This window comes from Nannobrachium achirus (assembly GCF_963921795.1).
Source record: "Nannobrachium achirus genome assembly, chromosome: 4".
NCBI lineage: Eukaryota > Metazoa > Chordata > Actinopteri > Myctophiformes > Myctophidae > Nannobrachium > Nannobrachium achirus.
The window spans coordinates 63,452,710-63,464,919 of record NC_137813.1 but is presented as its reverse complement, the minus strand read 5'-3'; the positions used below and the strand labels follow the sequence as shown (position 1 = coordinate 63,464,919).

Sequence of the window (12,210 nt, the reverse complement as noted above, 5' to 3'; positions counted from 1 at the left end):
AGTGGCTCCCCGGCTATTGAGGCAGAGAACCATGTCTTTACATCAGCGTGTACAGAGTGTTATTTTTAGTCTCAGGAGGATTCTCCTCTTCAGCTATTTTCGCAAAAAAGATTTGGCGGTCCCCCTGAGGACCCCCTGTTGAGGACCCCTGTCCTAGAAGTACATTTGCCCATTGGTGTTTCTTGGCCACAAAAAGTTTGAAAACCACTGTAGAGAATATAACAACACACTGAACTCCTGACTGCCCCTGATGAGCAGGACTGCTGTCAGTGTGAGTGTGTGTAAGTTAATATTTAGTCTACACTGTAAAGTAGCCTACTTTGAACAGTCACTGTTCCGTTTGAGACAATAAAACATTGTATTCCTTTCTCTCTACTGTTCCCTATCAACTAAAACATATCAATACAAGTGTGTGTGTGTGTGTGCGTGCGTGCGTGCGTGCGTGCGTGCGTGCGTGCGTGCATGCGTGCGGCAACAGGTCTGTGGTGTCAAAGCTCCTCCCTTATCTGACTCAGAAATCAGGAAACAGAAACTTACAGCACACTGCTCTCTGTTGACACACACAGAGACAGACAAAAGATTCACATTCAGATCAAACACAACTTCCAGGAGGACAGACTGTCTTTCCACAGCTACAGGAGGGAATACTGACCCAGACCACTGGAACCTGCTGCTGACTCTGTCAGCTGAATGGACTTTAACAACAACCACGATTCAAAGTGAAAGTAAACTTCAGGGAACATTCTAGAAGAGGGAGTGTTACCACCACTGACTGGCTGATTTCCTTTATTGAGCAGAGTGTTTGTTGCTTCATTCACGGACAAAATGGCATCCAAGTCATCTTTCTCAGAAGAGGATTTTTCCTGTCCTGTGTGTCATGACATCTTTAAAGATCCTGTTATCCTGTCCTGTAGCCACAGCTTCTGTAAAGCCTGTCTGCAGGAATGGTGGAGAGAGAAGGTAATAAAAGAATGTCCAGTTTGTAAGGAGAGACATTCAGTAGATCCACCCAGAAACCTGGCTCTGAAAAACCTGTGTGAGGCCTTCATACAGGAGAGACATCAGAGAGCTTCAACAGGTTCTGAGGTTCTCTGCAGTCTGCATGCTGAGAAACTCAAACTGTTCTGTCTGGAATGTCAACTGACCGTGTGTCTTGTGTGTCGAGATTCTAAAAAACACATCAACCACAGATTCAGACCCATCGATGAGGCTGCACCGGAACACAAGGAGGAAGTCCAGAAATTACTGAAGCCTTTACAAGATAAACTGGAGGTCTTTAATAAAGTTAAAACAAACTGTGACCAAACAGCAGAACACATTAAGGTCCGGGCCCGGCACACAGAGATGCAGATGAAGGAACAGTTTAAGAAGATGCATCAGTTCCTACTAAAGGAAGAGGAGGCCAGGATCACTGCACTGAGGGAGGAAGAGCAGAAGAAGACTCAGATGATGAAGGAGAAGATTGAGGGTCTGAACAGAGACATATCAACCCTTTCAGACACAATCAGAGCCATAGAGGAGGATCTGAGAGCTGAACACATCTCATTCCTGCAGAACTACAAGACCACAGTGGAAAGAGTCCAGTTCACACTGCAGGACCCACAGCCGGTCTCAGGAGCACTGATAGACGAGACCAAACACCTGAAGAACCTGACCTTCAGAGTCTGGGACAAGATGAAGGACATTGTCTCCTACACTCCTGTCATTCTGGACCCCAACACTGCCCATCCAAACCTCATCCTGTCTGATGATCTGACTAGTGTGAGATATGGAGATGAACAGCAGCTTCCTGACAACCCAGAGAGGTTTGACCACTGGAACCATGTCCTGGGCTCTGAGGGCTTTAACTCTGGGACTCACAGCTGGGATGTTGAGGTTGGAGACAACACATTCTGGCTACTGGGTGTTTCAGCAGAGTCTCATCAGAGGAAGGGAGATGGAGAGGGTCAATTCTGGAGCATATGTTTATATGAAGGTAAATACTACGCATACTCCTCACCAGGGTCAACCACTGTTCTCTCAGTGAAGCAGAACCCCAAGAAGATCAGAGTCCAGCTGGACTGGAACAAAGGAAGGCTGTCCTTCTCTGATCCTGATACTAACACATACATACACACCTTCACACACACTTTCACTGACACACTCTTTCCATTCATTGCCACTAATCCTCAAACTCTCCCTCTGAAGATGTTACCATGGAAGATCAGTGTAACTCTGGAACCATGTAGTTAGACATGAGGATAATGATGATGATGATGATGATGTATAAAGCATATCAGTAATAGTACTATAATAACAGAATTATTTGAATGATTTTAAAGGTAATTAATATTAGGGGATTCATAGAAATGTAATTATCTCAGTAGTAAACATCGAGATATGATACTTTTACTCTTGTACCTAACTGCACTGTACTTTTTACACTATTTCCTTAATATAGAATCATCACGTTGGATGAATCTCTCGCGACATTATAAGTATGACATGTTATAATATGATGGTTAGCAGAGGTCAATATGTTTAATATTACATTCGTTTTATGAAACCAGAATGGCTGAGGTAGACTATGAACCCTGCAGTCACTTGAATCACTGTTAATAAAATATTAAAACAGATTACTTGGAGGGATTGTGGGTCTAAATATGTCACTTTGCTCTTTTGAAATGTCGCTTGATAAAACAATTATTTGTTTTTAACTGAATTGTTAATCCCATTAAAATCAGGAAAGCATTTGTCCTTTTAGATTTTAGTTTTAGTGCTTTAGATTTGCTTAACCCTTAAGTGCTGTTCGGGTCATTTTGACCCGTTTTACATTTTCATTTGGAAAAAAAAGGTAGAAGTTAAAAATGTTTCCACCTGAAACTCACTGGCCTTAAAGATTCTTCTGAGATGAACATGTAAAAAAAATATTTTTGCACTACACCCATGCTACACCCCCCTCATATTTTTTGAACCTTAAGTGCTGTTCGGGTCATTTTGACCCGGAAGCACAGAAATACACAGTATTATGCCAAAACACAGACACACAGTCACCCCCACTTCTAACACCCCCCTTCCGAAGCCCCATTCCGAACCCTCCCCCCCTTCCTATAAGCATGAGCAATATTGCCCAGTATTAAATGAAGTAGTTTTTTTTACATGGATTTCAGCTAAATCAGTAAAAACGCCTAGCTCTTTCAGTGTTTAATGTGATATAGCAAAGCAGAAATGCAAACATTTACCAAATATATCATATGAATTGTTTGGTATTGAGTCAAAGTCAATGTATCATGATGATTTGTTAAGTTAAAATTTATATTAGTGTTGTTTTTTTTAAACCAAATATCCACCGGGTCAAAATGACCCGAACAGAACAAAGGTGTAGTGAATCTGAACAGAACTTAAGGGTTAACAGAGCAGTTCTAAAAAAAATACCAGATCTACAAGCTCACAGCCCGTCACCTTCATGCTGCGCTGCGAGATTGTACATCTGCTGTTTTTGAAAATCTTTAGAAAAATCTTGAAAGTGTTTGAAAAACTTCTAATATTTAGATTTATTCTTCTGTGGGGATATTTTCAGATGGGTGAGTCCTATGGCCCAAATACTTATAATTTAGGGGGTCCTTGGCATAAAAACATTTTGAGAACCACTGTTTCAAAAGGCATTTGTAGAATCAGCCTCAGGTCTTAATGGGTTAAAGTATTCAGTTTACACTTTAATTTTTAAATTTAATTTAAAATACATTCATATGAAACAGGAGAACATTTTACATTGATATTAAAGAAGGATACAAAAATAACAACTTGAATCAGGACACACAGACCCTTTAAAGGCAGGTGCTGAATCCAAAAGATCACAAGATCAAAGGGCAAGAAATAGATATAAAAGTGCAGTAACTACGTTATTTATTTGTCTCAAAGCAAAGGTCAAATAAAGAACACATTAGTGCAATATCACTTACAGCACTGGTTCCCTAACAGTGGGGCGGGAACCCATGTTTTTTATTCATAAAATTCATATTTTTACCATTTTTATTCCTACATTTAAAATATATATAATTATTTCATGAAAAACATTTCATTCAATTCTAATATTTACAAACGTATTTAATGAATAAAATAAAACATCGAATCATTTCCATAAATAACTAAAAATATTGTTTAAGAAGTAGTGAAAATAGCAGATCTATAAGCTTGTAGTTCTGCTATTCGTACTGCTTATTTCTCTTTTGGGCCTTGAACTAAAAACATTGGGAACCACTGACTGACAGTAGAAACACTTCAAAGCCCAATTCATCAGTATAATTGTTGTCTTCTTACTGCACTTTGACTTTGGAGTCTGAAGAAGAGCTTTCTCCTCCAAACGTCACTCAGGAGAATGTCTATAAAACCTTTGAATGGAGCTACTGTGTGCAAATCTATTTCTTACAACTTGAACCTGAGCATTACTTTTCTGAGGGGAACATTAACCGAAAATAGCAGATCTACAAGCTCACATGTTGTAATGTGAGCTTTTAGCTGAGAGAGATACGCAGCAGGGATCCCCAATACATATTCATAGATAGTTTCAGTTTCTTCATACACTTGTTTGTAATGCAGCATTATTATGGTGTTGCGTACATACTTTTTTTTTCTTTGTTTACTAACTTTTTCTATTAATATGCGGGTTCATGCTAATGTGTATTTTCAGACATTTAAACACTTAAACCCTCAATACTTCACCAAAAATAGCTGCTCTACAAGCTCACGTGTAGTAGACCTATGCTGCAACACGCTGTGAGCCGTTATCCCTGTTTTTGTATCTTTACTATTATGACATGCCCACAATATGTGGTTAAATACATTTTATAATAATTGTATCGAAATGGATGTGAAGTCAAACGCATTGTTTTTGTGTCCTTTAATAGATCAAAGTTTTAAGGTAAAACATGACGGATACTCCATCCAGCAAGTGATTTGACTATGCTGATGTTTTCAAGCAGCTCTGCTGAGAAATTAACATGGGAACAAACTGTCATTAATCTATAAGGAGACAGACCTATCTATTATTATTTTATAGTTTGGTTGACTCAGTCCTGGTAAAACACACACAAATGTGTGCTGGAGCATGCACACAAATGCACGCACACAGATACAGTACTTGAACACTATAAATGAATGCAATTGTACGTACATTTGTCCACGTGTCTACATTATGGACACGCACACTCACAGTGATGATTTAAGGACAAAAGCAGGGGACCAAGAATAGAGCCCTGAGGGACAAATGTCAACAAAGTAAACATGGTTTATATACTGTATAAAACCATATAATATATATGTAGTCTAGAATGGAAAGTTGGGCCTTATGCCTTTATGGGGAGCGACACGCATTGGGACTTGAACCGATAGGCTACACTGAGCCTATGTGGTATGAGCCTGGACCGGCGGGCACCCCTGAAATTATTAATAAGATTCAAGCATATCTTGACTTTAAACTTTGGAGTGTATATTTAAATATACTGGTTTCATGCTGAAATGTGAGTGTGTGTGTGTGTGTGTGTGTGTGTGTGTGTGTGTGTGTGTGTGTGTGTGCGTGCGTGCGTGCGTGCGTGCGTGCGTGCGTGCGTGCGTGCGTGCGTGCGTGCGTGCGTGCGTGCGTGTGTGCATGTGCGAGTGTGTGCGTGCTCGCTAGAGCACTGCATTCCAAGTAGGCGATGCATGCAGGCTTACTTTGTGGCTCCTATAGAATCTCCAATAGAGAACTTTTTCCGAAGACAGAAACATGCATTTAGCAGACACTCTTAATCCAGAGTGATTTAAAGTAATCAAGGTAAACACGAGGTAATACATCAAATGCATAGAAATAGTCATCTAGGATTGGTGAACCTATAATCAGTCTAAACAGTATAATATAAAAGAAAACTACAATCTGTAGGTTAAATTTGTAATTTTAGTCTTTGCATAATCCTGCATGGTTGTCAAGGTTAGGGCAAGTGCTACACTTGTTCTACAACTCTTGTGAACGTGTAGTGTGACAAAGTAGTCCCTAAGTACTGTATGTTGTACATTTTATTTATATGGCACTTCTCACAGAGAGAACTCAAAAAGTGCTCTACATACAACAACAATAAAGACACAGCACAAATCATTCAAATGATTAAAAGAACAACAACAAAATCTCAACATTCCACAAAATTGCTTGTTTTCCTTTTTTTTACCGTAATGCTGTGATTAAATGCTTCTTAAAACAAATTGACAGAGGCTGCAGCTCTCAAAACCAGTGGAAGCGGTTAGGCGTTACGTATCTTGTTCAGGCACACTTTGAACCTTAGTCTTTCCAAACAGGCTCATTAATCATTCAGCTAACAACAACAAAACTCTCAGACATTCCACAAATGCTTGTTTAAACTGTCATGTTTTTAAGTGGTTCTTAAAAATGTCCAAAGGGGCTGCAGCTCTCAAACTGAGGTTTGAAAATGTCACTAAGCAAGGTACTTGCTTAGTGACATTTTCGAACCTCAGGCTTCCCAGGCGGGCTCACCAAACATTCAACTATTGCCGCCAAACCTGGTACGACGAATGACCAGTAGACCTTGGTCAGCTGACCTTAGGGTCCTGCTGGGCATGTATCATTGTAGCAGAAGGGTCCTGGACGTCACTATATGCATCAAAGTGAGGCTCTACTCGCAGCACTGGTGTAGGCCTACTCTAAAGTACTCTACCCCAAAACTTGAGTCAAAGTATAGATAGTCCTGGTGAAACATTACTTAAAGTTGCTCAGTCAACATTTTTAAGAACCAGTAAAACACTTCTGTTTCAATTAGCATTTGTGGAATTTCTTAAAGTTTTTCTTGTTTTTAAACATTTGAATGCTTCATGCTGTGTCTTTTCTGATGTATGTTCTGTGAGAAGTTCTAAAATGTCCATATTACTTCACCACATCCATAAGAATTGTTGAACATTCACCAGGCACGTCATTTCATTTGTTAAATAGGTAATCAAACGGGACACTGCACTGGCTTTGACAACATTAGAGACTATGGATGATGATGAGGGTGCTGTTCCCAAATGGAAGGAAAGTTTTAAGCCTGCTTAAATTTAGGGTGTCTGCCCCCTGGACTAAACCTCAAAGATGGTTCCACATGGAGAGGTGTCTGATAGTTAGTGTAGTTGCCTCTGCAGGGCAACCAGACTATTATAGACTTTACTCGTTCCATCCAAATCAGATTAACGTTTTCTTTTTTTTCCCTTTTTTTGCCACGCTACTTCTTCCACAGTTTTGGTGGCACGCACTTGAGCCATATATCATATCGACCGGCTTCATCGGGACACACAGGAGTGTTTATTTGTTGAGAGATATGTTATATTGTTTAATTTGTATAAATGAGGACGCTGTATGCGCTGGGGGCGTGTTTCTTCCTCCGTGTCATCAGCGGCCAGGTGGGGTTAGCGAAAGGGCCTTTCTGTGTAGAGTTTGCATGTTCTACCGGATACTTCCGGTATGACTGCTGAGTGAGGCAGACGCACATGAGAGCAGCTCCTGAGCATTTTACTTTTTATATATGTTTTAACTATCCACACCATCAGCAAACACATTTTATCTCCAGCAACACTGCTGTAGCAAAGTATCGTCTAATCTAAACTTTGCTTATATGCCTGGAGGACAGAACAAGCCAGACGCAAAAAAAAACAACGCCATGACTACACCCACCACTACCAGACAAGCTGCCGCGGCCTCTGCAGGAAACGCAGTGACCATAGCGGACCTGGTATCTGAATTTGAGAAGAACAGAGCAGCAATCTCAGCCGAAATAAAATCATCACTTGCTCCAATCCAAAAAACTTTAAACGCTGTTCGAACCAAAGTGGATGATATTGGTACGCGCCTGGCTGCAACTGAAACGACCCTAACTGATCATAGCGGCCGGCTAGACAACATTGAAGCACAGATGAAACTCCTCCAAGTGGAAAACGACTACCTGAAAAACAAGGCAGAAGGCCAACAAATGGCCTATCATCGCTACAACGTCAGAGTGATTGGTTTGGAAGAGAACTGCGGCGAGGGACGCTCGCCGACAGAATTCATGTCCACGCTTCTTGCCGAGATACTACAAGATGATTCACTCGCAATATCTGCACCATTGGAACTGGAGGCCGCATACCGCATGCCGAAAGCTAAACCGGCTTCTGGTGAGCGACCTCGCCCCATTATTGTTCGCTTTCTACGCTACAAACAGAGGGAGCAGGTGCTTGCCATAGCAAAGAAGCGGGGCCAACTGACTTATCAGGGGAAGAACATATTTATTTTCCCGGATAGGTACCTTAGCAAGGAGGATGCTAAGAAGCGTGCTAGCTTCTCTGCAATAAAGTCCAAGCTCTTTGAAAAAGGCGTTAAATTCACCCTCCGCCATCCTGCAGTCTTATCTGTTTCATTGGAAGGTGTGGAAAACAAATTCCATACTGCAGAAGACGCTGAGAAGTTCTACGCAGAACATGTGCTAAAGAAATGACTCTAGTCTAATAACTGAGGCCCTTAGGGATCCTCGTTTTGGTTGTCTGAACTATTAGGAATAGGCCCAATAGTTATGCTATAATGTGTTGTTTAGTTAGAATTTAATTATTTTCTTTTGTCCTGTTTTGGTCGTTTAAGTTAAGGTTTTGTTTATTTAGAATTTAATATTATTTTTGTTCTGATCTGTTTGTTTAAATTAGTGTTAGTTTAATTTAAGTATTTCCTCCCTTTTCTTCTTTTTTTTTTACATCTAAAACTACTCCATTTAGTTTTCATTATTTTTCGCTTTTTTTGGTTGTCTAAGTTAATTATTCGTTTATTTAGAAGTATTATTTTGTTTTGTAATGTTTGTTTAAATTAGTATTATAGTTTGATCAAAGTATTTTTTCCCCCCCTTTTTCCTACAATTACTTTTAGTTAGTTCTTGTTAATATTTTCTTCATTTTTTTTTTTTTTTGTCTTTTCTTTTTTCTTCATCCTCTTACATTTCCCTGGATAACGAAACGAACAATTAACTAGGATCGGACGATTGGCTTTTTGGAATAAGGATCGGAGCCCGATTCAAATCCTCAGATCAAACAGATTTGATCTGTGACTTTAATTACTGGATTATGGACCTCCATCTTGTCAAGGCCTCCGTCGGAAAACTGATCACTGACTCAGAAGATTAATAATCACCACGACTTCAGACTCCGTTCCTTAACACACTGTCGGTGCTCATCTGACAGCTTGATGGTCTCTCTTTTAATTAACTGAAGACCACGATTCCATTTAAACCCTTCAAACTCACGACGAGACTTCATCGAGGTAACGTAGCGTGTGTGTGTGTGTCTGTGTGTGTGTGTGTGCGTGTGTGTGGGTGTGGGTGAAAGTGTGTGTGTGTGCGTGTATAGCAGAGCCGTGCAGTTACATAAAGTAAATCCATAAAACTGTAAGTTTGATGAACGGGACTGATGCGTAGTGCATGACATGCTTCAGATGCCTGTTATATTTTTATTTATGGCACTAACTGTTACTTCCATGTTTATATGTTTATGAGACATGCTTAAGTGATTTGTCTCTTTTTTTTTTCTCTCTTTTGTTATAGTATTGAGGTATAATTTCCTTGTGGTTTTATTTGCCTCTGTCCGGTTGTTATTAAACTAATTAGAAGCTAATAGGAAACGGGCATGTCTTAATGATATTCTTTTCTGGTGATGCTTTCGCGATGGGTAGCTGATTTATTCTGCACCTATTGACATTCATTCGGTGATGATGATGCGGCTCGGCTGCCCACCGCGAACGCAACATGTTATCAATGTACCCATGTGATGACGAATTCCTTTAGTAGGCTATTCCACTAACTTGCAGACCGTGGTGGAGTAGGCTACAGTAATCTTTTTTCTTCTACTCTCTTTTTTTTTTATCCGGGGTGTGTGTGTGTGTGTGTGTGTGTGTGTGTGTGTGTGTGTGGATGTACTCGTGCGCGCTATGTGGGGTTGATGTCTGTCAGTGGTTAGATAGGCTGATTGACACTCAACAAAATACAGACTGTCTCTCTTTCATGATGCGTAGCGCATGGTGCAGTGTCATGTTGTATGGCATAGCCTACTATCTTTATCTACAGCAAGAGATTATGTGGGATTGTTCCCCCCCCCCCCCCCCCCCTTTTTTTTTCTTTTTTTTTTTTCTTCCCCACTCAATGAAGGAAAATGAGGATTAACTAGGGGTGGGAGACAGCTGCACAGCGCATGGCATGTTCCAGGAGATTCTCCTCCAACTATTTTGGCAATAAACTTACTTAGGTCTTCATAAGATGTCATTTTCTCCATACAAAACATATGCCTATTGCGATTGGTCTTAGGGGGAGAGATGACACCAACATGAAAAGCTATAACATTTGGAACTCTGCTTGGGACATCAAGAATGTCAATGTCACTCTATATTGAAGTTTTCTTCTCATCAAATTGCCTAGCTTTGTTCATTACTAAACCATAGAATGAAACTGATATGGGAACGACTTTTGCAGAGTTTCTCTGTGTTAAATAGCCGCAGCGCTGTGCAGCAGACCTACACTCCCTGTTATAGAATTAAAATGTTATTACTTTTTATGTTAATATGATTCAGTTGGATTGATTTAAAGTAGTATATTTTGACAACGTAGACAAATGCCTACATGGTTCGAGCTTGTAAAATGTGCCTTATATGAGATAGTCAGGCTAGGGATCAGTGTCCAGCACTCAATGGGATGTCAATGTTCATGATCAGCACCATTGGATACTGCATGGGTTACCCTTATTTCATCTTCTCCTTTTTCCATAATGTAAGAAAGTCAGTGAGCGCTGAATGGTGTGGGCTGCGCGGCGCACTAGCCCATTTACTTATTTATTTTTCTGCAACGTGAGATAGAGCCAACAGGTTCAAGAAAAGAAACTAAATTATACATGACATAACAATTTATTATATTGAATTATTGGAACTATGTTCACCGATCACCAGTACTATTACTATTCTAAGCATCATTATTATTACTATATTTTTTAGATATAGCTGATACAAATTCAGAGAAATCATATATTATTTTATAATTATTCCCCACTTAAAGGCTATTTACTTTTCTTCCCTTATTTTTTATTTTTTTTCCCTTCTAGTGCGCCGCGCAGTAAGACTGGAGTCTGAATGGTTGTCCCTTATAATATAAGGGTTCATTGAGTCAGGTTCGCTACAGTAGGAAACTTATAATTGCTTTGGTGTGTATTATTTCAATGTAAGCTCAGTAATGCTCTCTCTGCGAAGGGTTGAAGGTTGGTGCTTTCACCCGAGTAATCTGGAAGTTAATAAGTGGTTCTTACCTGCAGCTCATCAGGTTGGGAGGATGAGCAGAGGTACTTGGGGCGCACAGGGGGTGTGGGGTGGAGACAGAGAGGGTGGGGGGTGGGAATTCAGCCGTGGGTGGGGGGCTTTTTATTTTTCACTTTTTCTGGCTTTCTTGCCCTTTCTTGTTCTCTCTCATTCGCTTCTTCTGGCTTTCTTGCCTTTTCTTGCTTCTCTCTCATTCTGCTATTCAAACCAGCATGTCTCAATCCTCTTTTGGTTGCTGCTCCGTGTTGTGATGCTATACGATCCGTATAATACACACTTTCAAGTGGACTGTACAGTGATTATTTTAATAAGAAAGGACTATAATGGCTAACAATGCAAATAGACTGTCGACAGTGGGAGGTTCCACCAGAATTATTTCATGGAATGTGGGGGGTTTGAATGGTCAAGTGAAACGGGCTAGAGTGTTCTCTCACCTGAAAAGATTAAATACCGACATCACATTCTTACAGGAAACACATTTGCGCACAATAGACCACCATAGACTTAGTAAACCCTGGATAGGTCACATTTTTCATTCAAAATGTAATTTTAAAACGAGAGGTGTAGCCATTCTTATTAATAAAAAAGTAAATTTTACTCCTCTCAATTGATTGATTGATTGATTGATTTATTTATTTAGACATAAAAGATGCATACAGTACAAGCACTTTGGTCCAAAAAGGATATTCACTGAAGAAAGACCATGTGGTCTTGTTTCCATTCAGGTCCTATTGCATTCATTCACAAGAACAGAACACATTGATATAATAAAGAATCATCAACAACAACAAAAAAATATAAATATATAAAACAACTAAAACATTTATATACTCGAGGTCTATGGACAATTTGAAGTTATGATGGACATCCTGTCATAGGAGGCTTACCTCTTCATA

The 12,210-nt window shown here is 39.9% G+C and overlaps 1 protein-coding gene across 1 annotated transcript; it reads left to right on the top strand.

The window, feature by feature from the left end:
• Positions 1 to 825: 825 nt before the first annotated feature.
• LOC308283084 (nuclear factor 7, ovary-like) lies at positions 826 to 2,232 on the top strand (the record flags this gene model as incomplete). The annotated part of the gene is made up of 1 exon (XM_080723471.1): positions 826 to 2,232. The coding sequence occupies one exon, from the start codon at positions 826 to 828 to the stop codon at positions 2,230 to 2,232; it is 1,407 nt and encodes a 468-aa protein (XP_080579597.1).
• Between the last annotated feature and the right edge of the window lie 9,978 nt (positions 2,233 to 12,210).